The sequence below is a fragment of the Theropithecus gelada genome, chromosome 2 (genome assembly GCF_003255815.1).
Source record: "Theropithecus gelada isolate Dixy chromosome 2, Tgel_1.0, whole genome shotgun sequence".
Classification (NCBI taxonomy): Eukaryota; Metazoa; Chordata; class Mammalia; order Primates; family Cercopithecidae; genus Theropithecus; species Theropithecus gelada.
In genome coordinates this window covers 68,426,179-68,449,359 of record NC_037669.1, presented here as the reverse complement: position 1 = coordinate 68,449,359, position 23,181 = coordinate 68,426,179, and the positions used below count along the sequence as shown (strand labels likewise).

Genomic DNA, 23,181 nt, shown 5'->3' with positions numbered 1-23,181 from the left:
ATAATATTAATGTAATAATGGCTCCCTTTTATTAAGCATGTATTATATGAATGGGTTTTGCAGATATTATCTCTAATTCTTACAGCAATCCTGTCAGGTTGGTTTCATTATCCCCACTTCACAGATTAGGAAACTGAGGCTCAGTAAACTTGTTTTTAAGTAGCAGGACTAGGTTCTTCTCCTGGTCTATCTGGCTCTGAGGCCCATGACCTTCCCCTTAAACTAGGCTGACTCCCAATAATAACTGAGCAGTCATTGTCAGCATAGGTGTCCCATAGCACATCTTATGTCATATCCCTCCTTAGGCCCACCAACTGTTCCTGCCTGTCATTCTCGCCTGCCCACCATACATCTAGCCACACTGCTGGCAAAGCACAGAGGCAGAGGTGCAGGAGAGGGCTAGATGCCACTAGAATCCCTGGCAATAAAAATATCCCCAAATGTAACATAAATAACACAATTCAGGAAGACGTGAAGTGCCTGAAAGCATTTTATCCTTTTTCTTATTCCAGAAATGCTGGGCCGCCAATAACTGAAAGACCACATATCATGCTGTACATGCATACATGATCTCCTTTTATCCTCATTAAAACACCTTAGGTAAATAATAGTTGCAACGCCACTTTAAAGCTAAGCAAACTAAGTCTGAAGGTGGTAAGGTAACTTGCCCAAATATACACCATTGGTTAGTGGCAGATCTGGGACTTGCACCAAAGGTTACCTGACAACCATGCCCTTAGTCATTAGCCTAAACTAAAAAGCTCTTACATCACCAATATTCAGCCTGGCACCCTCATAAACACACTGCACCAAGCATGGCCCCCGCTGTCTGCAGCTTACAATCCTCCATTCAGACTTCCCAAATATGCCTTCCCCATTAAACTCCACTTTTAAAGATATAATTGCTGCAGCCTAAGCTCATTAAGAAAGTTCATGGGGACAGATGCCTCTGTAAATACCTAAGGAAATTATCTTAATCATCACCTGGCTATCTCTTATCAGGCCATAGCACCACTTGCAATCCATATGTATACCCAGAGATGCTTCTTTTTTTTTTTTTTTTTTTTTTTTTTTTGAGACGGAGTCTCGCTCTGTCACCCAGGCTGGAGTGCAATGGCCGGATCTCAGCTCACTGCAAGCTCCGCCTCCCGGGCTTACGCCATTCTCCTGCCTCAGCCTCCCGAGTAGCTGGGACTACAGGCGCCCGCCACCTCGCCCGGCTAGTTTTTTGCATTTTTTAGTAGAGACGGGGTTTCACCGTATTAGCCAGGATGGTCTCGATCTTCTGACCTCGTGATCCGCCCGTCTCGGCCTCCCAAAGTGCTGGGATTACAGGCTTGAGCCACCGCGCCCGGCCAGATGCTTCTTAAAAAGCAAAGAAGCTAAAAAGGTTTCTTCGAACCCTGCCTGCATCTTTGCCACTCAAAGTGCAACCAGGCAATGGGTAGCATCACCTGGGAGCTTATTAGAGTGGCAGTCTTCAGGTCCCCATGAGACCTGCTAAATCCTAGGTGATCTGTATGTACATTAGAGTTTGAGACATGCTGGCCTATGTCATCTAAATCAAGTTACCATAAGAAATGCTAACTTGGAAAGTAAAATCTAATGAACTACAGCATCACAAGACAAACGTAAAATCACTATTGTCACAAATGCATTTGTCATCACCCAAAGACATCAAGAAGTTATCCTTAAATGTGAAGGACAGTTCTGTAAAAGCACTTAAATATGGGTTTTCAGGCAAGGGCTCTCTTCTTTTCTCAGCAAATTCTGAAGCAGGGAGTCCTTGGCTTAATCATCTCCCATGAAACTGGCTCTTGGTTTCCTTATTTGTAAAATTAAGAGGTAGAGCCAGATAACCTCTTAAGTCCTGCCCAGCTCCCATATCTTAGGATATGAGAGAATTGTGTCCCATCTGTGTTCACGTTCACAAGAAAGCAGTGTGCAGTGGGGTTAGGGACACCAGGGCTTGGAGTCATACAGCCCTAATTCAAATCCTGTTTCTGTTCTATATTGCTGTGTGACCTCAGGCAAGTTACTTCTCTGGGCCTCATTTTTCTCACCTGTAAAATGTTGCTGATATATCCTACTTCAATAATGTGAACATTTTGTGGATAATTATGTACAGTGTCCAGTCCAGTGCTTAACACAAATGAGTAAATTGTAGTTCATATTAACAAGTTAAAGTGGGAAAAAATGTCTGAAACAGTATGTGGTACAGTATATCCAATTACTGGATACATATGCCCAATACACAGGCACACAACAAATGTTTGCTGAAAAAACCAATGATGACCATATTTCATCTTACGTGAGAGATAATTTCGTTTCAGCCAAGAGAACCCACCTTAAAGGGGAAGACTTTAAAGGCAGAGCTATAACTTCTAAATGCTAGTCTTCCTGTTGGATTTACAATATCGGGCTCAGCTGTCAGAGGGAAAATTTGCACAGCCCAGTTACATGATTAAGTATGCCCCTCGTATGCCATTCACTCCATTAAAGATGATTTCATTTTAATCACTTGTAGATAGATCTGTGGGTTGTGGCTACACCAGCTTCCTGTCTGATCAAGAGTCGCATACAAAAATGGCCCAAGCCCTATTACTGATAGTTAATAATGCATTTACTGAAAATATCTACATCATTTAAAGGTTTTATTTCTGTACGTTTATTTGATTTTGATTTCTCCCTGCTTTCCTATGGTCATTCCTAGTCTATCTTACAGCTCTCTGACAGTAGCAACTGGGGCTCTTTTCTTGAGATATACTAATCCTTTAGTACACAGAGGATGGTTGGAGAAGTACAACAGTGTTAGAGTTTACAACAAAATTCAGAAAGACCAAGCTGTGAACCATTCCCATGACAGATCACTAAATGGTTGCCACGTGCCCTGGGTTTGGAAGTAAGTTAATGGTCTCTGTAATATTAAAAGCAGAAATGTTTTTGAGCAGCTAGTGCCAGGTAAGGACCAGAAATTTTTCTGAGTGTCGATGTGAAAGGTCCTCACACCTTTCTGCAAGAAGCAACCACTGACCTGAGGTGAAAAGGCTGGAAGTACTCTTACGTCAGCGCCTTGCCCTGCCAGATTTCTCAGAGGACCTTTACCCCTCACAAAAAATAAAATCTTGGGCCATTTAGAGCCTACAGGTTCAGGAGGGCAAGAGTGGGAAAAAGACAAGAAGAGTTCAGATGCCAGCCACTCTCCACCTGTCAGTCATGGCCCTTCCATCCAGTCTCCTCCCCAACCTAGTCCCAGGAGGCAACTCAGTGAATAAGGATGACTTTGGGGTCCCTTTTGTCAAGCTAGGCCCTACCTTCCCATATCATTTGTTATTATGGACCACACCATTGAAATGTATTTTGAAGTACTGCACCCTTTGGTCCCTCTAGAACTCAACACCTCTCAGAATTCTTCACTGATACTACTGAAACATTCAGCATGTGAGATATCCCTCCTGCGATGACAAGGCCCAAGGTGTAGTCATGTTTGCAATCTTATAACCTGGAATGGTGACTGGTAAATAATACACTCAATTGATATGATCAATACATAGAGCGGTAACTCTCAAGTTTGGATATCTATATAGCATTTGTTACAAATCTACCTTCCACCACTGAGGTCTGAATAAGTAGGTCTGGGGGAGGGTGGGAAGCCTGTACTGTAACAAGCACAGCCAGGTGATTCTGATGGGTGGATAAGGGAATATACTTTGAGAAACACAGACTTGGTGGAGCTAAACCATGATTGGGTGGAGTTGGTGCCAGTTGTATATGATGGTTCACCTTTCTAATGAGAAAAAAAAAAAAAGTCTGCAAATACTCACTCAGCACCTACTGTGTACCAGGCACCGTAATGTGCACTCCCCAGAGTCACAGACATGAGGCAGTTAGATCCATCCAAGGAAAGGGCCAGTAGTCTGATGTGACCAGGAAGAGTGAACAGACTGAGTGGTACTGCAGAGCTGAAGAGTGGTAGGTGATACGGTTAAAGAAGAGGTGGGTTTGGGCAGGGCGCCTCTAATCCCAGCACTTTGGGAGGCTGAGGTGGGATAATTATGTGAGCCCAAGAGTTTGAGACCAGCCTGGGCAACATAGTGAGATCCTGTCTCTACAAAAAATACAAAAATTAGCTGGGTGTAGTGGCACATGCCTGTTGTCCCAGCTACTTGGGAGGCTGAGGTGGAGCGATTGCTTGAGCCCGGGAGATAGAAGCTACAGTGAGCCATACTTGCACCACTGCACTCCAGCCTTGGGAACAGAGAAAGCCTATCTCAAAAAAAAAAAATATATATATATATATACACACACACACACACACATTTCTATATATATACATATTTATATATATTTATACATATATTAATATATTTTAAGAGGTGGGTTCCACTTTTAAAAAGCAATATATGAATGTATACCATAATCTGTAAGTCCACAGTTTTCCTTAAAAAAAAAAGGCAGGGAATCTTTTACTGAAACTAAAGGGGTCTTTTTATATATATATGTATGTATATATGTATGTATTTGTAAAGGCCAGGTCTCACTCTGTCAACTAGGCTGGAGTGTAGTGATGTGACCATAGTTCACCAAATCCTCGAATTCAGGCTCAAGCAAATGCCTAGGCTCAAAGGATCCTCCAGCCTCAGCCTCCCAAGTAGCTGGGACTACAGGTTCTTGCCACCAAGCCTGGCTAAATTTTTTTTAAATAGAGACAAGGTATTGCTTGTCTCTATTGTTGCCTAGGCTGGTCTCAAACTCTGTGTTGCCCAGGCTGGTCTCAAACTCCTGGCCTCAGGAGATCCTCCCTCCTCAGCCTCCTACAGTGCTGCAATTGCACGGATGAACTACCACATCTAGCCTAAAGGGGCCCACTTCTAAAAACAAACCAACCACCACTTCACCACCTCTCACAGCTGCTCTGGTAGAAGTGGTGGTGGAGATCCAGAATCCCTATTGTCTGGATCACATAACCTCACAACAGAGGCCCTCTTAGGTGGTAAGAGACATAAAGTAAAAATCCACTGCTATGGCAGAGGCACGTGGCGAAGGAGTTTTGGAATAAGACAAGGTGTATGTTTAGAAGGTTAACCATGCCAGCCCAAGTGGGGGATGCCTGGAGAGGGGCAGAGCTTGGGAGCAGGCAGGAAGCTAAGAGCCGGCTAGGAGGTAACTGGAACTAGACACAACCAGAACCTGCAGAGAGAGGGCACGGAGAGGGGAAAATGGCTCAGACTTGGAGCAAGTTTTCCCAGGGGAATTAACAGTATGCAATACACAACTGGGTGGAGTAGGGTGCTTGAGAGAAAGAAGATTCAAGGATCAAATGGAAATTCCAATTCTGAAAAACTGAATGGTGGGATGGTTAACCAACACGTGGTCAGCAGAAAAGAAAGAGAATGGAGAGAAATCGGCTCAGTCACTGAAGAATCAGTACTGCATTTAAAGTGCCTGTGGACTTCCTGAGCTTTCAGATATGTGTCCAGAACTCAGAAGAGAGCTGAAGGCTGGAGATGGAGACTTGCAAATGATTAGCAGAGTAATGGAGCCACCAGAGGAAGTCACTGCGGGTAGAATTCAACAGCACCCTGTTCATGGTATTCAGTGCAGGCTGACTTGTGCTAGGCTCCAACCCAGGAGCTAAGGATAAGGCATCTAGGACGAAAACTCTACCCTCATGAAGTTTACATTCTAGTGGGAGAAGATAAGCCAATGGTGGTAATGCTATGGAGAAAATAAAACAGGGTCAAGGGCTCGGGGTGTGTGTGTCAGGTCGCTTGTGCCATTTCATAACAGTGGTCAGGGAACATAAGATGGTTTGGCTGTGTCTCCACCCAAAATCTCATCTTGAATTGTGATCTCCATAATCCCCATATATGTCAAGGGCAGGACCAGGTGGAGGTAACTGGATCATAAGGGTGGCTTCCCCCACACTGTTTTCATAATAGTGAGTGAGTCTCATGAGATCTGATGACTTTATAAGCTTCTGGCATATCCCCTGCTTGCACTCACTTGGTCCTGCTGCCCTGTGAAGAAGGTGCCTGCTTCTCCTTTGGCTTCTACTATGATTGTAAGTTTCCTGAGGCCTCCACAGCAATGTGGAACTGTGAGTCAACTAAACCTCTTTCCTTTATAAGTTACCAAGTCTTGGATAATTCTTCGTAGCAGTGTGAGAACGGACTAATATGGAAGGTCTGAGAATGTGACATGTGAGCAGAGGCCCGAAGGACAGCAAAGAGCAGGGCAAGCACTGATGGAGGCGAGAGCACTTCATGCAGTAGGGGGCGTCAGTGGCTAAGGTCCCTGCTTGGGATGATGGCGAAAGAGGAAGGGCACCGATTAGCAGAAAGGGCATGGCAGAAGGGAGAGTGACAAAGGAGAAAAGGGTCCTGGGTGGGCAGGAAGAGCTGCAAAGCTTTATGGGTTACTGTAAGCCCTCTGGCTTTTGCTCTGGGGACGGGAGTGGGAGGTGGTTACAGATGACTCCAAGATTTTTGGGCCGGGCAACTGGAAGGATAGACTTGCTCTTAACTGCTCTTATCTGAGACACAGATAGAAGGAAGCAAGTTTGGGAAGGCAGTTGAGGAGGTAGTTCAGTACACGTTGAGTCTGGCTGTGTATTACACTGGACATCCATGGAGACAAAGGGGAAGGAGCACTGGATCTAAGAGTGTAAGGTTTTGGGAGCCACCAAAATTCAGGTGGACGTGAAAGCACTGTGACTGGATGAGACCCCTGGTGTAAATGGAGCAAAGAAGAGGCCTGAGGCCTGAGTCTTGTGGGAAAAAAACTCAGAGGGAAGGGGGTCACCATAAGATCAAAAGGAAGCAGTTAGAGACATATAACCCAGAGTGGCTTCCAAGAATCAAGACAGGATAGTTTTAAATATCCAGAAAAGGGGAGAAAAACTCTTCAGCCTGTACCCCCAATCTAAAATTACCTCCCTCAAATGCTGAAATCCTTAGCCATACAGTCTAATTTTTTAACCAAATAAGGACTTATTGGAGTTGGCCATTAAAAATACTAATAACTTTACTGAGTAGTTCTCCAACTCATCCAGTGGGGGGAATGAATTTAGGTTTCTGGCTTCCCAACATGGAATTCAGACAAGCTGCTCCAGAGACTGTTTGTTGGGGTGTGGGAATGGGGAGGGGTTGGTAGCTGGGGAGCATGGTAATGACAGTATTAGTAGTTTACACTTAGGAAGCTCCTTATACCAGCTGGCACCTGTTAGGTGTTGCACATCATGTCTCTCATTTAATCCTCAGAACCACCCCGTGAGATATAGCCTATGACTATCCCATTTTACAACGAAAGTGAGGCTTGGCGCAGCTAGGTGACTTGCTCATCAGCACACAGTAGGCTGGAAGGTAGGACAGGCCAGGAGGTAGGACGCCAAAGGAGAGTTTTAAGTAGCAGGAGGCCTTTGCATGCTATGGAACTCAAAAACGGATGTCATCTTGCCAGGTGGACACTGGCTATGCTGCAGGGAAGGCTGCGTTGGAGGGCTCTCCTGACAACCTCACCAGTCTCTAGAATGTTGCTTACCTGGGGGGAAAAGTTACTAATGAACTTCTAGAACACAATGTGTTCATAACCTCAAGGGAGAGAGGGGCACCTTACATAAAGGTAATGGATTCCCAGAGAAGTAGAAAAAGTTCAATAAAAATTATGAGATGATTGATCGGGCAAAATGAATTCATAGGTACAATATTGGAACTCATTATAATTTCTAAATTAACAGCCATTTCTATTAAAGATCTGGACACTGTGGCAATAATGTGTTTCATTTGATGATCGACCTTCAGAGAACAAAAATGTGTAAATCAATAGTAAGATATAGTTTGTGTCTTCATTAAAGTTACTATAATCTTAAGCTACTAGTCTTAAAAGATTGCGTTATCTGTAGTATTGACATTTTAGACGAGTCCTTAAAAGTGTTGTTCCTAAATGTAAACTAATTTTAGACCTGTTAAAAAGAAACTGTCTTGATACTGTTTCCACCAGTCTGCAGTATTCACAATTTAGACCACAGGTCCAGGTTTAACACCTTGAAAACAGATACCAGGTAACAATAGCACAGTTGCAGCACACCTATGAAAACAGACACACGATTTCATTCTGCTAAGGTCTGCCAAAAGCACTCTTGTTATGACAGTATAACGCTCTCTTCACATCCCATAATGAAAGTGAAAATGTTTTGAAAGACTCACTCCATCTCCCCCACCCCCAACTTTTTTGGGTCTCCGGCAAAGAAAATGGCAGCAAGTGACAATTCTTATAGATGAGTGCTATAAGAACCCAAAAGGAAAAAAGAAACGAGATTGTCTTCACCAAAAAAAGATACCACTTTTTAAAAAAAATCTTGCAATCATTTTACGCAAACCCTTTTCAAATCAGGTTTGTGTGTACCAAGCAAACTTCTCAGAACAGTCACACATTTCTTCCTAACACTTAGCCAGAGCAGACACGGTTTCATCAAAATTTCCAAATGCTCTTGGGACAACCTTGAGGTGTCATCATTGGGCACCCACTGCAGGGCAGACACTAAGAAGGGGCTTTGCATTCATTCGTGTATTCATTCATCAACAATTTCTGGTATTCTTACTAGAGACCAGGCACAGTTCTAGGTCCAAAATGTCCAAACACAAAAAGCCACTGCTCTTTTATCCTTAACTGAGGGAAGTGTTGAGGAGCTGGGGAGACAGACGGAAAGTAAACAAATTCATATATAATAGAATCCGGCTGCATTAAGCATTAGGAAGAAAAAGAAGGAAGGACAAGAGAATACAAAACGATGGAGCAAGGTTTCTATCTTAGATACGGTAGTCAGGGGGCCTTTCTGAAAAGATGGCACCTGGGTTGTACCCTGAGAAAGCCATAATTCACCCCCTTCCTGACAAGGTGAGCTGCTGTTCATTACTGAATCTCCACCGCATAGCAGGTGTGTGGCTCCACCGTACGTGTTCAGGAAATACCTGCCCAGTGGATGAGGAATAACTGGAAGAGGAGTCCACGGCAGCAGCGGCCGGACACGGGGTGGGGGCGCCCGACGTGCAGTAATCATTGCACCACCGCACACCTCCCAAGGGATGGGCAACTTTTCCGAGCGCTGTCACAGCTGAGGTCGTGTCCTAAGCTCCCAGGCGCCCCGCGGGGTAAGCAGGACAGCCCTCTCCCTGCAGTGGGGACGCGGCCACCCCCACCCAGCTCGCCCACCCTCTCCCACGGCCCGGCCAGCACGCCGCGTTCCGCTCGGAAGGGAACAAGAGGTAGAAAGTGTTGCCGAAACTTTTCGGGCTGCGCGGTCCTCCCCCGGCCCGGAGGCGAGGCCGCCCAACAGCCGCCCGGCGCGGCCCGAAGCTGGCTTCCGACCCGGCGGGGCGAGTCCCGGGACGCGCAGGCTGACGCGCGGCGGGGCCGGAGTCTGCGCCGCAGCGGAGCGGGGCCGGGGCGAAGGGCCGCGCCGAGACAAAGCGGCGGTGGCAGCAGGACCCGGGTCGGGGCCGTGCGCAGCAAGCCCCGCGCCCCCTCACCTGTCGAGCCAGAAGGTCCAGGGCGAGTGCAGCGGGACCGCGCCCGGCTCGGGGTGCAGCGCCGACAGCTGCTGCAAGCCGAGCGGCGGCTCGGGGGCGGCGGCGGCGGCGGCTGCGCGGGACCCCGGCGGCTCCCGGGCCCCGGCGGGGGGCGCGGCGGCCGGGGGCAGCGCCATTTTCTCCGCCCCGCCTGCCAGGCCGGCGGACGCGCGGACCGCGGGGCGAGCGCGGCTGAGTCACCCCCGGCCCCCGCCCCACCCCGCCCCGCCCCGCCCCGCGCGCCCCGCCCCGCCCCGCCCCGGGCCCGCTGCCTGCTGCCAGCCGCTCGCAGCCTTCAGGGCCTGGGAGCCGCGCGTAGGGGCCGTGGGAGGCACCACCGGGCCGGGGCCGCCGAACAAAGACAGGCCCACGAAGGGATGGAGAGCCGATCCCGTACAGGCGCGGGACTCGCGTGGGGGACCGACGGCCCGGCCTGGAGTGGCGGCCGGGGACGGACTAGAGGGCCCACGGGGGTGAGAGGGACCTGGGAACGGTCTGCAGGCGGGCTCTGGAGCCATGCAAAAGGGCAGCGGGATGGAGCGGCAGGCTAGGGACAGATGGAGGGATGGATGGGCCAGGGGATGGAGCCCCAGACCCACGTGGTGCAAGGGAAGGAGGGATGGACAGACATACCAGCAGTCAAAAGGATGGAGGGAAAGCTGGCAGATGGCGGGAGGAGGGAAGGAGGGATGGAGGGCAGATGGAAGCACAGTTGGGTGTGACAGATAAATGGAGAGGGGAACCGATGGCCAAATGGATAAAGAGCCTCCAGTGCCCGCGAGTACAGAACAAAGGGCGAGAGAGAAGAATGAACAGGAGAACCACTGACTGGGGCATGAGGCTGGAGCAGGTGGGCTTTGCATTCCTTTTAGTGAGAGCATACTTCCGAACTCCGCTGATTTGAAGGGGCCAGAGCCCCCATCCCAACCTCTGGAGCTACCATGTGACCACAGTGAGGGCCTCAAGCCGGCTTAACGTGTGGCTAACTTCAGAGAACATTTCCCAAAATCAGCCGAAGTATCCAGATCTGCCCTAAAGCACCTGCGAGTAGGAAGGAGGAAAGTGGGCAGCTCTGAACACAGCGCTCTGCTTCCTGTACCTCTGAGCACTCAGGAAGTCCCTTAGGCGGTGAGATTCCTGAGCCCAAAGTAGGAGGGACCCTCCTAACACTGCTTCTCCCCAGGTCTCTGTCACTTTCTTTTTCAAAAGAAAAGCAAAGGCATGAGGCATGTGAACACACATGTCGCAACCAACATGGACATCCTCTTTACACTTGAATTTCTAGATAGTTCCTCTCTGGCCTTGAGCAGTGAAGGGCATGGGGTTCCATCTCCTCACTGACTTTCTACCTGGCCTAGCATGTGTTCTGCTCATGCCTTGAGCATTCGCTGGGATGGAAGAGCTACAAAACAAGACGAGTTCAGGGACTTCAGAGCATCATCATAGACTGTCATGAATCCCAGAGTAGATGCCCTCCCTAAAAGGTAATCAAGGTCACATAAAGTGACAATAAAAAAAACAAGACTGCTACTTTGTGACCCCTGCTTTAAATTTAGCTTCTATACAACATACAATGTTGGAAGCAATGACAGATTTTATAAAATCTGTCCAACACTAAAACGGAGGAGAGTGCTTTTGGTTAGATGCATTTATCTTGTTGCTTAATATCTCCTTTCATTTTTCCAAGAAGGGTGGTATATGGCATTGTTTAAACTGCTCTGAGCACTTTACCCTTAATAACTCATTTAATCCTTACAATAAGCCAATGAGGAAGATACTATTAACCCATTTTACAGATGAGGAACAGAGATAAGATTAAGATAACCCCAAGGTCACAGAGCTAGTAAGTGGGAGAGCTGGGATTTGAACATAGGTATTCCCACTCCAGAGTCTAGACTTTCAACTGCCAGACTCTCCTGCCTCTCTACATGGAACACTAACAAGTCCACATAGTAAAAACAAGCTGTGACTGGTAGGTCTCCCTCCCTCCCGAGACTATCAATCTTCATTCCCAGAGGAAACCACTGGCAACAGTTTCCTTCCAGAAAAATGCAAGTATGCACATGCAAGCATATATCTAGATTAATTAAGTTATAAATCTGTATTTTTTTTATAACTGAAATAGAAGCATTCAATACCAATACTGCACCTTATTTTACTTAACATTATATCCTTGAAGATTTTTCCATATCAAAACATATAGATCTACTTTATCTTAAGGGCTGCAAAGTAATTCATTGTAAAGAAGTAATATAATTTAATTCACTAGCCTCCAACATTTATGTGGTTTCTAGACATTTTCTTATATAAATAATCCTACCATAAGTATTTTTATATTTATGTCTTTCTTCATCTGCACAAGCTAATCTCAGAATAAGTTTGGAGAAGAATTGTTGGCTGCATTTAAAAATTTGATACACATTGCCAAATTGCTTTGCAAAGTGGTTACATGAATTTATATATAGCTGATTTATAAATAATGGTTGATTCTGAAAATTTATATTTACGAAGTGACACATATCTATATAAAATTCCAAGGCATGGGTAGAGAGGAAGTTTTGCTTTCTAATGATTAAAACTAGTCAAACTGTCAAGTTTAGCTCCTTCCTTATGTCCTTTAACAATATCCTCAGCAAAAAAAGGGCTAGTCAAGAATTTTTATCTGCAGTTTCTGTAAAAGGAATGTGTACCACATGAAAAAAATCCCTCCAGAATTTAGAACTAGGAACAGTCTGGCAGTTTTTCTTTACTGAATAGCAATTATATACCTTTCTCTCTTTTTGCTTTGGCTTCCAGGCCGCTCATAATTACATTTGGTGCTCAATCACAGCACCAATATTAGCCAATGAAGAAGCATCACTATTTTTATATTTATTCCTACTTCTATTTTAAAGACCTAATAGCATATATGCACCTTACACTGAATCCCTCAAATTTCTTTTGGAAGTAGGTGGTATATATGAATAGATAAAATTTAAATGACCTTAAGATTAATAAAAGAGATAATGCAAAATGGCTAAGGAGGGAACAATGGGCACAATTTTCATTCCTTTCCTATTTGAAATATGTAAGAGACTTAATTATTTTTATTGCTCTTCAGAATCATTCTTAGAAGATAATAAATTAGGGAAATTTCCCTCATCTGGGAACTGGACGGCAGGAACTAGAATTTCAAGGTAGAAAGGGGATTCAGCAATCATCTAAGCAAACACATCACTTTACAAATGAGGAAACTGAGGCCCAGAGAGGTGAGGTGACTTACCCGAGGCCACAGCTCTAGGAAATGACAGAGGCGGGACTAGAACGTGGGTAGCTTGAGGTCCGGACCAACGTGCTCTCCCACTGCATGACACGCAACACAGACGACTTGGGGTGGCAGAAGAGAGGAAGAGAAGGTGACCCCACAGCCCCTAGCAATGAAAACAACAAGAAGGACTTGAGGCACTCATAAATAATTAAGCAATTAGCTGCAGCAGCTACTCCCCTCCCCTCCAGCATCCAGTCACCAAGGCAACTTGGGCAGGGTGCCTGCTGGTTGCCTAGTAACAGTGTGGTCTGCTCCCCTGACATGCTCCCTAGGCATCAAAGGATTTGAGAGCGGGGAAGAACCTTAGACAGGGATCACTGTTCCAACACCTTCATTTTCCAAATGAGAAAAGAAAGGCCCAGAGAAGCTGGGTAACCTGCCCAAGGTCACACAGCTATTCAGACACACAGACAGGCTCCATTCCCAGTTGCTTTCCATTGCACTAAGGCTGCCTCAGGGAGGCTGCAGATGGAGGAGAGGGGGAAATCTCTCTACAGTTCCTAGAAGAATGAGAAAGTCAGAGCAAGGAAGCAGGCAAGAAAGAGACAGAAACCTGAGCGCTCATATGCAATTAGCAGGAGCTGGTAATCCCATCAGCCCAACTTTCATCATCACCATGGCAACATGGGTGAGGTGGGTGCTGGTTGCCTAGCAACAAGTGGTCCTCTCTCTTCTACTCACATCCGCTCCCTGGGAGTCACAGGAACAGCAGAATGATGACGCTGGAAGGGAAGGCAGGGGTCCTAACTCAGTCTCCTCCTTTACTCAATGAGGAATCTGGGGTTCAGGGACACTGGAAGTCACACAGCCAGAGTTAGCTAGTGCCATTCCCTCCATTGATGGCCTCTGTCTCAACACTTTGGGAAGGGAGCCTTCCACTCAATAAAGGCAGAACATGGGAGGGAACTGGCCAGTGGTTCCCTCGAAAGGAGGGAACACACGGTCTCTAATGTCAGAAAACCTGGGTCAAAGCTAGTTCTCCCTAAAGCTGGCAAGCTTCCTATTCTCTCTGTGCCTCAGTCTCCACATCTGAGGACTGGACATGCTAATGGTCTCTATCTCTTGAGTTATCATTAGGACTAAATGGGAAAATGTACATGTCAAGTGTCTGGTATATAGTAAAGATATACCAAATATCAGGCATTCATTCATTCCACACTCAATAAATATTTGTTGCATGTCTGCTATGCAAATGCCACTGCTCTAAGCTCTCCAGGTTCATTAGCAATACAGACAAAAGAAATTCCTGTCTCAGGGAGCCTACATTCCAATAGAATGTGTGTGTGTGTATTTAAGTGTTTGTTGAATGGATGGGGGAACTCATTGGCAATATGCTGTTTATGTTGCTGGGCTCCTTCTCTAAGACTGAGAAGTTTCCTGTTTACAGGGTGTGATACTATAAATATGCAGGCCTGTCTTTTATGTGGGAACTCCGTTTTCCTTTCTTTTAACAGCAAAAGAAAAAAGAAGCCAATGGCCACTAGATGGCAGTCTTCAGTTCCCGTAGGTACAGGGCACAGGAAGGGTCTGGCCTGGGGCACAGGCCCTGACTGAAGCTTCCAACAAAGGTGTGTTGCAGCTGGTCAATCCTAGAGCAATGGCTTCGAGAGGTAGGGGAGACTTGAAACTATTCTGGGATACTCACGGGTCAGGGGAGGCTGCAGTGTGGTTCAAGATGATTGCTTCTGAGTGAGACTGATCCCTGCTCTAACCAAGATCCTGCCATGGGTAAACCCTGTGACTCTGGGAAGTTATTAACCTTGCTGAGCTCCAGATTCCTCATCTGGGGTACAGAGATTACAAGAGCGCCCTCAAGGGACTGCTCGAAGCCATGTATAAGAAAACATTGTCTATAAAGCACCTTGCAAGTTGCACATAGAAAAAGCTCAACTAGTGTTATTAATCTCTAGATTCCAAAAGACCTCTGAAGGTCTTTTAGGGGCCAGGCCAGGCCTCTCTTGTTCAGAGCTGCTAATGGAAGAGAAAGGAGTAAAGGATATGGCATGTGCTAAGCATTTGCAGTGAGGACACTGAGGTCCATGTGGTTGCTAAGCCTGGAAAATGTGGCCTTGAGGTTTGGTTGTCCCACTCTCCACATCCATCCACCTATCAGACATTGAGTTCTCTCGTCCTGATCTGCCTGCACTCTGCGTGTTGGTCTTCCTTCTTCTTTTCTTGTTCTCTATTATCATTATTGCTATTTTTTTGAGACAGAGTCTTGCTTTGTTGCCCAGGCTGGAGTGGAGTAGCACAATCTTGGCTCACTGCAGCCTCGACCTCCCAGGCTCAAGCGATCCCCCCATCTCAGCTTCCCCAGTAGCTACAGGCACATGCCACCATGCCCTGCTAATTTTAAAATTTTTGTAGAGACAGAGTTTCGCCATGTTGCTCAGGCTGGTCTTGAACTCCTGGCCTCAAGTGATCCTCCCGCATCAGCCTCCCGAAGTGCTGGAATTACAGACGTGAGCCACCGTGCCCAGCCTGCTCTTCCTTCTTTATTCCCACTGGTGCCAGCCACTCCCAGTCCTTACTCCTGAGTCAGCCAAGCATGGTCTGGAGGACTGCAACAACCTCCTAACAGGTCTCCCTGCTTCTAACACCCGACCCTCTCATCTCCTGCCAGACAGCAGCCTGACCAACAGCCCTCAAACACTGGTTTGCTTCTGCCTGCTCTCAGAAAAAAACCCAGACTTTCTGGTGACCAACAGTACTCGGCATCTTCTGGATCCTTCCTGCCTTTCCAAACCCGTGGCTGAGCTCTCCCCCTGCCTCAAAGCTTCTCTGTGGCCACAGGGCATCTGCACATGCTGTTCTTTCTCCTGAACTGCTAGTCCCTCTGCTTGGCATGGCTGACTCCTTCTCCTGCCTTAGGCCTCCACTCTAAAGCAGGTCTTCTCCCCTTCCTCATTATTTTTTTCAGGGCATGTGTCAGCTGCACACATCTACTGCTGATCTTCCGAACCAGAATATCCAGTCCAAGTGGAGAGGGCCAGGCCTCTCTTGTCCACGTTTGTCCACCCAGTGCCTAGTGCAGGGACTGTCCAAGGCTGGCACACCAGCAACATCTATTAAGGAAACAAACTGGGTATACAGCAGATATTGGTTGACAGGAAGAGTCTGTGGCTTTGTCTCCTAATTTCTTGTCTTTCTCCTCTGCCAGTGTATCTTTCTTATGGACAGCATGTTGGTCTTCCTAAAAAGCACTTTTGTCCTATTACTTCTTTGTTCAAAAGCCGTAAAGCGCTGCCTGTTTCTCACAGGCTGAGGTCTGAAATCTGGAATCTAGCCTTTGAAATCGTCTACACCTTGACCCCCTTTTCCAAATGCATTTGCAAGTATATTTCCAAATATATTTAGAGAGATATAATTATACACTCTATTCACATATACTTGGAATATATATGTTAAATCTATGTATTTGGAGATATAGCTATACATGGAAATACATATATTCCAAACAGATTTGTCCCTATTTCTTGGTGCATTTTCAGCTCTGCCACAACATGAGCTCCCGAAGACAGGCCTGGGCGCACCCCCTCCACCACTGTCTTCTGGGTTCCTAGCACAGTGTCTGGCACATGGGAGATCCAGCTTTACTGAATCAATGACGGTCTTACTTCCCACTTGGTAAACACACCGTATGTACTCATATCTTCACACTTTTGCCTTAGACCTTTCTTCTCTCCTCTGACCATCTAAACTGTCTAACCATCCTTCAAGGGCCAGGCCAAGTTCCCTCACAGGAAGTAAGTCACCAAACACACTCCAGATAGGGACAGGAGATTCACAGAGTCCCAGAGATACAACTGGGCGGTGCCCAAACTACTTTCCCAGGAGGAAATCCCTTATCCTGGCAAAAAGAGCACTGGGAAGTAACCAAGCTCTTCCGTGATTTTAAAAAAGTCCCAATGATTTTAAATATATAGGATTTGTGGCCAGTCTAAGAGCTCTGATTAAAGGACCTTTGTTGTAGTCACACAGAATTCTGCTGATTGGAGGAGTAATGATTCGTATAACCAACTCCTCCTGTTGGGCACTTAGATTATTACCAATGATTGTGGCTATCATGTGCAACCCTGTAATAAACACTGTCAATCACTGGCTTCTTATCAAAGAGTTGTTCTGAATATTACTGGCCAGCCAATCAATCAGAGATACAAAGATGGCTTACATCAGAAACTGTACTGAAGGGGTGAACTGGCAGGCCTAAATTTGTCTTCAGCAATTTTTAAGAGAGGAAACAATGAGCAGTAGAGAGGCGAGTGATCAGAGGAAAGTCCAAAAACATATGCTTGAATGTGCGCGTGGTAGATACGCAAGGAGCAGGTCCTGGAGCACTGCCTGTTCCACAGGATTTCAGCAACCATCCTGGAGGCCTCTAATCCCCACTGTGGGCTGATAACAGCTAGCCTAGTGGGACAAATCAACAGCAAGCAAGTCATTTCTTTACATCTAAGAAGCTGCTTTAAGGATAAAATATTGTTTGGGGCTTTCAGTTATGGTTCATAGATCATTTAGGGGAACATTTTGTAAGCCAGTTCTCTGAGGAAGTGTATTGTGCTTTCCAAAGCTTTATTTTAAGCTGAAATAATCATATTTATGACATAAGAAATCCTGATACAGAAAATATAAGCTGACTTGGCAAAATATTAGGACGTGATAAGTCAGGCTGCAAAAAGACCACCTGTACCATCTTTCCCTGTACCATATTTAACCCAAGCTTCCTGAGGGGTCGGGAGCTCACCTTTGAGGTCCTCAGAGACTGTTATAAAGTACTGCTCATGTGCTGGAAACTCAATAAATATCTGAATAATGAATCCTTCTGTGATTTAAAAACATTCATTAAAGTATAGCCTGAAATATTTTATAAGTCATTTACTTCTTAAGAGCTAAGTACACTAAAGTTTGAGAAGCCATTATCAACTGATGAACAATTAGTAAAGGAAAATAAAGCAATTTTTAAAATGAAGCTGCATTATTTGTTTTCTAAAAAAAATAATAATTGCATGACATTTTTAGAACTGTAACTACTGTGCAAAATGATCCATTAGGAAACATGAGGACACGTGCAGTGTTTAGGCCAATGAGATCCCTTCAGTTACCGAATCTCTTTTCTTTTACCATCAGCAGGAATTGCATACTTACAATACAGAAAGATCCTGTTAATTTTTCAGTCTTTTCCTGTTCATTCTTATTAGTTACATATTATCTACATTATGGCATGTTGCACCTTATGGTATTTGCTTTAAAATTTTCTTAGTGTTTGTGGTAAGATAGTATCTTATTCCCAGAGGCTAAAAATATGCACACATTGATCATACTACATCATCATTACAAAAGACGAGCTCTCATGAAGGCTATGATGGACATGGTACCCCTCAGATGACTTTATGCAAGTATTTGATGTCACAAATATATACTGTAGTTGACAATTACCTTGGAGATAGCTGAGTCACTTTTGTCCTTTCAAAACCTACCAGGTCACTCAAAAATACACTGTGAATTATCCTAAATTTGGGATGAGTCCCTATCATTCCTAAAGTGCCTAAGGGTCATGTCTGCTTGCCTTATTGGACTAAAATATTTTATAACATATGAAACATAAGTTTGTCAATTAAACATAGTATCGTGTTTTTCATAGTTTGCAAAAGCACAGTTAATGATGCAAATAATTTCCTATTTTTCATTCTGAGGGAAAATCGTTAATAAAACCATACTCCTTATTAGAATTGAAATTCAGCAGTAAGAGGGCACAAGCCACCCATAATGGCAAGATATAAATTAGCAGTGAAAAAAACAAGCCAACTGATTATAACGTCCGGATGGAAATGAGTAACTGAATCATTCTTTGTCAAATCAAATAGCATCTTCATAAGTTGTTGCATCATCTCTGTTGATTCAATTTAACTGGAAGATATCAGAACATGACTATGACCTGCACAAGTATCTTCATTTCTCGTGCTCATTAGTATTCGGCCTATGAGTCCTCTCCTTTTATTTTGAAGATGAATTCACCTCTAAAATCGTTTTTGGTTTCTAATCCTCAACATCATCCCATGTTAAAAAGAAAACTGGCCCCAGGCTGGAATGAAATTATTGGAATTAAGAAACTGGGGCCCCAGTGTTTGGTCAAATCTTTTATCAAAGGAAGAATTCAAGCACTTCTTTTACCAGGCAAGCTGGTAAGTACAAGTTGTCATGGAAACAGGATGTATTCAAATTATATGAGGAATGACGTTCCTCATCTAACTAGGTGTTCATCTCATCTAAATGGGGAGAAATTGGTGTAGCTGAAATCCATTATATTTCTTTCAAATCTGCATTAAAAACAATCATTTCCTTTATTTTATATAGGAGTACACCGGCACAGAGCCTCACTCTCATAAAATGAAGAATTAAAATTACTTGCAAAAGAATTGGTGCGTAAATAAAAAGACATAAAATGAAAATGAATCCCATGATATAAATCTATTGACGCACAGTGAAGGGTGGGAGAATGGAAATCAGATAATATAATACCTCCATCTATCATGGGACATATTTTTCTTCAATAGCATTAGTAACTAGTTTTTCTACAGAATGATCCAGGCCAGAGCAGTTCTCTGCAAGTTGAGGAGACTTGCTAATAGGTGTAATGTCACCACCCTGATAACAGCAGAGCACCCTGTGAATCCACAGATTCCTAACAAAGAAAGGCAATACTGTGCTAAGCAGGTACTTCCCACTCCTCAATAAGGCAACCATTGAAAAACACATGGCACAAACTAATTTTGTGGGGAGGGTATTACAGCATGGAGGGCCCATGAAGTCACAGCTCTACTTAAGAGGCAGCCTGAAGTTCTTTCTGGATCAAAGTAACCTAGGAGAACATCTTTTCATTTTTATTTTTTCAAGTGAAGATCATTTCTCCACCTCCCTCCAAAAAATGAGAAGAAAACATTTTCATGTTTTGCTGGTTAAAATGCTGAGGTTTCAATGAAACTCTTGTCCAAGCACTTAAGATAATAATAATTCAAATAAAAATACCAATAGCTCCAAAATCTACAAAGAAATTTTTAAATTCAACAATAAGAAAATGAACACCGTGATTTTAAAATTGGACAAAAGACCTGAGCAAACATCTTGCTGATGATATACAGATGGCAAATAACCACCACGAAAAGATGATTAATATCATATGTCACCAGAGACTGCAAATTAAAACAATGAGATGCCACTATACACCTATTAGAATGTCTGAATCCTAAAACGTTGGCAACACCAAATGCTGGTGAGGATGTGGAGCAACAGGAACTCTCATTCATTGCTAATAAGAATGCAAAATGGTACAGCCACTTTGAAAGACAGTTTGGCAGTTTATTACAAAACTAAACATACTTTTACCATACAATCCAGCAATTATACTCCTTGATATTTACCCAATTGAGTTGAAAACTTATGTCCACAAAAAAAAAATCCACAGAGATGGTTATGGCAGCTCCATTCATAAATGCCATAACTTGAAAGGAGACCAGATGTCCTTTAGCAGTGAGTAGATCAGTAAACCATGGTACCTCCAGACAATGGAATAATATTATTCACTGCTAAAAAGCAATGAGCTATTATGCCACGAAAAGACATCGGGGAAACTTTAATGCATATTACTATGTGAAAGAAGCCAATCTGAAAAGCTACATACTGTACGATTCCAACTAATACAACATTCTAGAAAAAGGCAAAACTATGGAGACAGTTAAAGGATCAGTGGTTGTCAGGGGTTCAGGTGTACAAGAGGAAGGAATGAATAGGCAGAGCAAAGATTTTTATGAAAATAAAACTATTCTGAATGATACTCTAATGGCAGATACATGTCATTGGACACCCGTCAAAACCCATAGAATGTACAAATCCAAGAGTGAGCCCTAATGTAAACTACGGACTTTGGTTGATAATGATGTGTCAATGTAGGCTCCTTGATTATAAAAAATGCACCCATCTGGTGTGGGATGTTGATAATGGAGAAGGCTATGCATACGTGAGGATGGGATACATGGAAAACTCCTTGTACCCTCCACTCAATTTTGCTGTGAACTTGAAACTGCTCTACAAAAGAAAGTCTATTAAAGAAAAATATCAACAGCAACAACAGCTACCATTCTGTGAATCCTTAACTATTCTCATCTAATCCACATATCAACCTGATGAGGTATTAATAAGTATGATTATCATCTCCCACTTTACACACTGGAGGCTCAAAATGGTTAAATAACATTCCCATCATCACCCAGCAAGAGGTATGGAGTTCAAACCCTAAGTCTGCCTGTGCTCCTAATAGTTGCAACTTCAGGAAACTTTAGGAAACGTTTCACTTCTCTGAAGTCATCTCTATCATCTGGAAAATGAGGTGAGTCTTTGACTTATGAAAATATTCAAGTTATGCCCTAAATGTTCAAAACAGAGCACTGTGGCAGAAGGTGCTTGAATATCTGGTGTACAAAACATATGACCACCTACTAAATAAACAATTTAGAACCTGGAAAATATCATAGTTCAACTACAAATTAATAGCTCTCTAATTTTTACCGTAAAGTTGGTTGAGTCACCTGCTTTTGGAGAGTGGCTGTTTAAGAGGAATACACCCTTGGATTCAAGAATCTCAATGAACTCTAATCACAAAAAACATGAAGAAAATCACACCAAGGCAAGGCATAATCAAACTGCTACAGTGCAGAAAAAAAGATACATTATATACAGAGGAACAAAGTAAGAATTAGGCTGGGTGTGGCGGCTCACATCTATAAACCCAGCACTTTGGGAGGCTAAGGCAGGGGGATTGCTTGAGGCCAGGAGTTCAAGACCAGCCTGGGTAGCATAGCGATAACTCTCATCTCTACCAAAACACACACACACACACACACACACACACACAACAGAGATATTTTTTCATGGGAAATGATACAACCAAGATGATAACAGAACAAACTCTTTAAAGTACTGAAAGAAGAAAAACCTGTCAACCTAGAATTCTATACTCAGTGAAATATCTATTCAAAAATGATGGAGAAGATTCTCTGCCAGGAAGATGGAATAAGACATGCTTTCTCAATTCCTCCCACAAAGTATAGTGAAAAACCCTGAACATTATGTAAAACAAACATAAGAAGACTCTGAAAGAGGCCAAAAGGCGGCATAGCAGTTAGGTTAAGGAACAACACAGCAGTAAGTTCCCTGGGTTTTCTTTTTGTCTCATATATCTTAGACTCAGAGATGGAGAAGCTGGCAACCTGAAAATGCTAACAAGCATAGACAAGAAAAGTCTGGTTTCTCTAGCCAAAAGAGCAGCCTTGCAAGACAGAAAACTCTTAGACATAACTATGCCAGCCAAATGCAACAGAAAAAACTGTGATCCTTCCCCTACCTAAGCCAGCAAGGCCAAGTGAGAAGCTTAGACTTTTACCTTCACCAGGTAGAGTGGATTAAACAACAAGCAAATACACAACAGCAAAAAAAAACCATGATGCAACAAAACGCTATTTATAAAAACTCACTTCAAATACAACAATGTGGGTAAGTTGAAAGGGAAAAAAATGAAAAAAGAGATATAATGTAACAATAACCCAACAAAGTTAACAGTAGCTATATTAATATCAAATAAAGCAGATTTTAGAGTAAAGTTAACCAGAGACAGAAAAGGACATTACATAATTACAAAAGAACCCTCCAGGAAGACATAATGATCCTACATATGTGTGCACCAAACAACAGAGCCTCAAAATACACGAAGCAAAACTTCACAGACTTGAAAGGAGATAGGCAATAGAAAATTATAGCTGGGAACTTCAACAGCCCACTCTCAACAATGGATAGAACTGCTAGATAAAACATCAGCAAGGGTACACAAGAAATGAACAACAAAATCAGACTACAGGATCTATTTGTCATATATAGCACTTTAGCAGAGCACAATTTTTTTTCAGGAGTTCATGGAATATTCACCATTCTGAACCATAAAACAAAACTTAACAAATGTAAAATAAATCAATACCAGAAAAAGAACCAGAAAATTTCCAAATGCCTGAAAATTAAACAGTATATATATGAGTTAAAAAAGAAGTCTCAAAGAAAATTCAAAGATACATAGACCTGGAATGAAAATGAAAATACAACATATTAAAGCATGTCAGATGCAGCTAAAGCACTACTGAGAGGGAAACTTACAGCACTAAATGCTTACATTAGAAAAGTGGAAAGGTCTCAAATCAACAGCCGAAATTCCTACATTAAGGAACTAGGAAAAGAAATGCAAAGTAAACCCAAAGCAAGCAT

General features: G+C 43.8%; 1 protein-coding gene across 5 annotated transcripts in view; it reads right to left on the bottom strand.

Moving 5' to 3' along the window:
• The window catches only part of EIF4E3 (eukaryotic translation initiation factor 4E family member 3), an 81,607-nt gene that overhangs the window by 36,621 nt on the left and 21,805 nt on the right, over nucleotides 1-23,181 (bottom strand). For 2 of the 5 annotated variants that reach the window (XM_025377419.1, XM_025377420.1), the window contains exon 2: nucleotides 12,832-12,979. Coding sequence is in view for 2 of the 5 variants with exons in the window: in XM_025377416.1 (XP_025233201.1) it covers nucleotides 9,531-9,706 (176 nt within the window). In the remaining 3 variants the exon portion in view is untranslated. Of the gene's footprint in view, nucleotides 1-9,530; nucleotides 9,709-12,831; nucleotides 12,980-13,429; nucleotides 13,475-23,181 lie in introns of those variants that run through there. The other 3 variants (XM_025377421.1, XM_025377417.1, XM_025377416.1) reach the window with 3 other exon arrangements.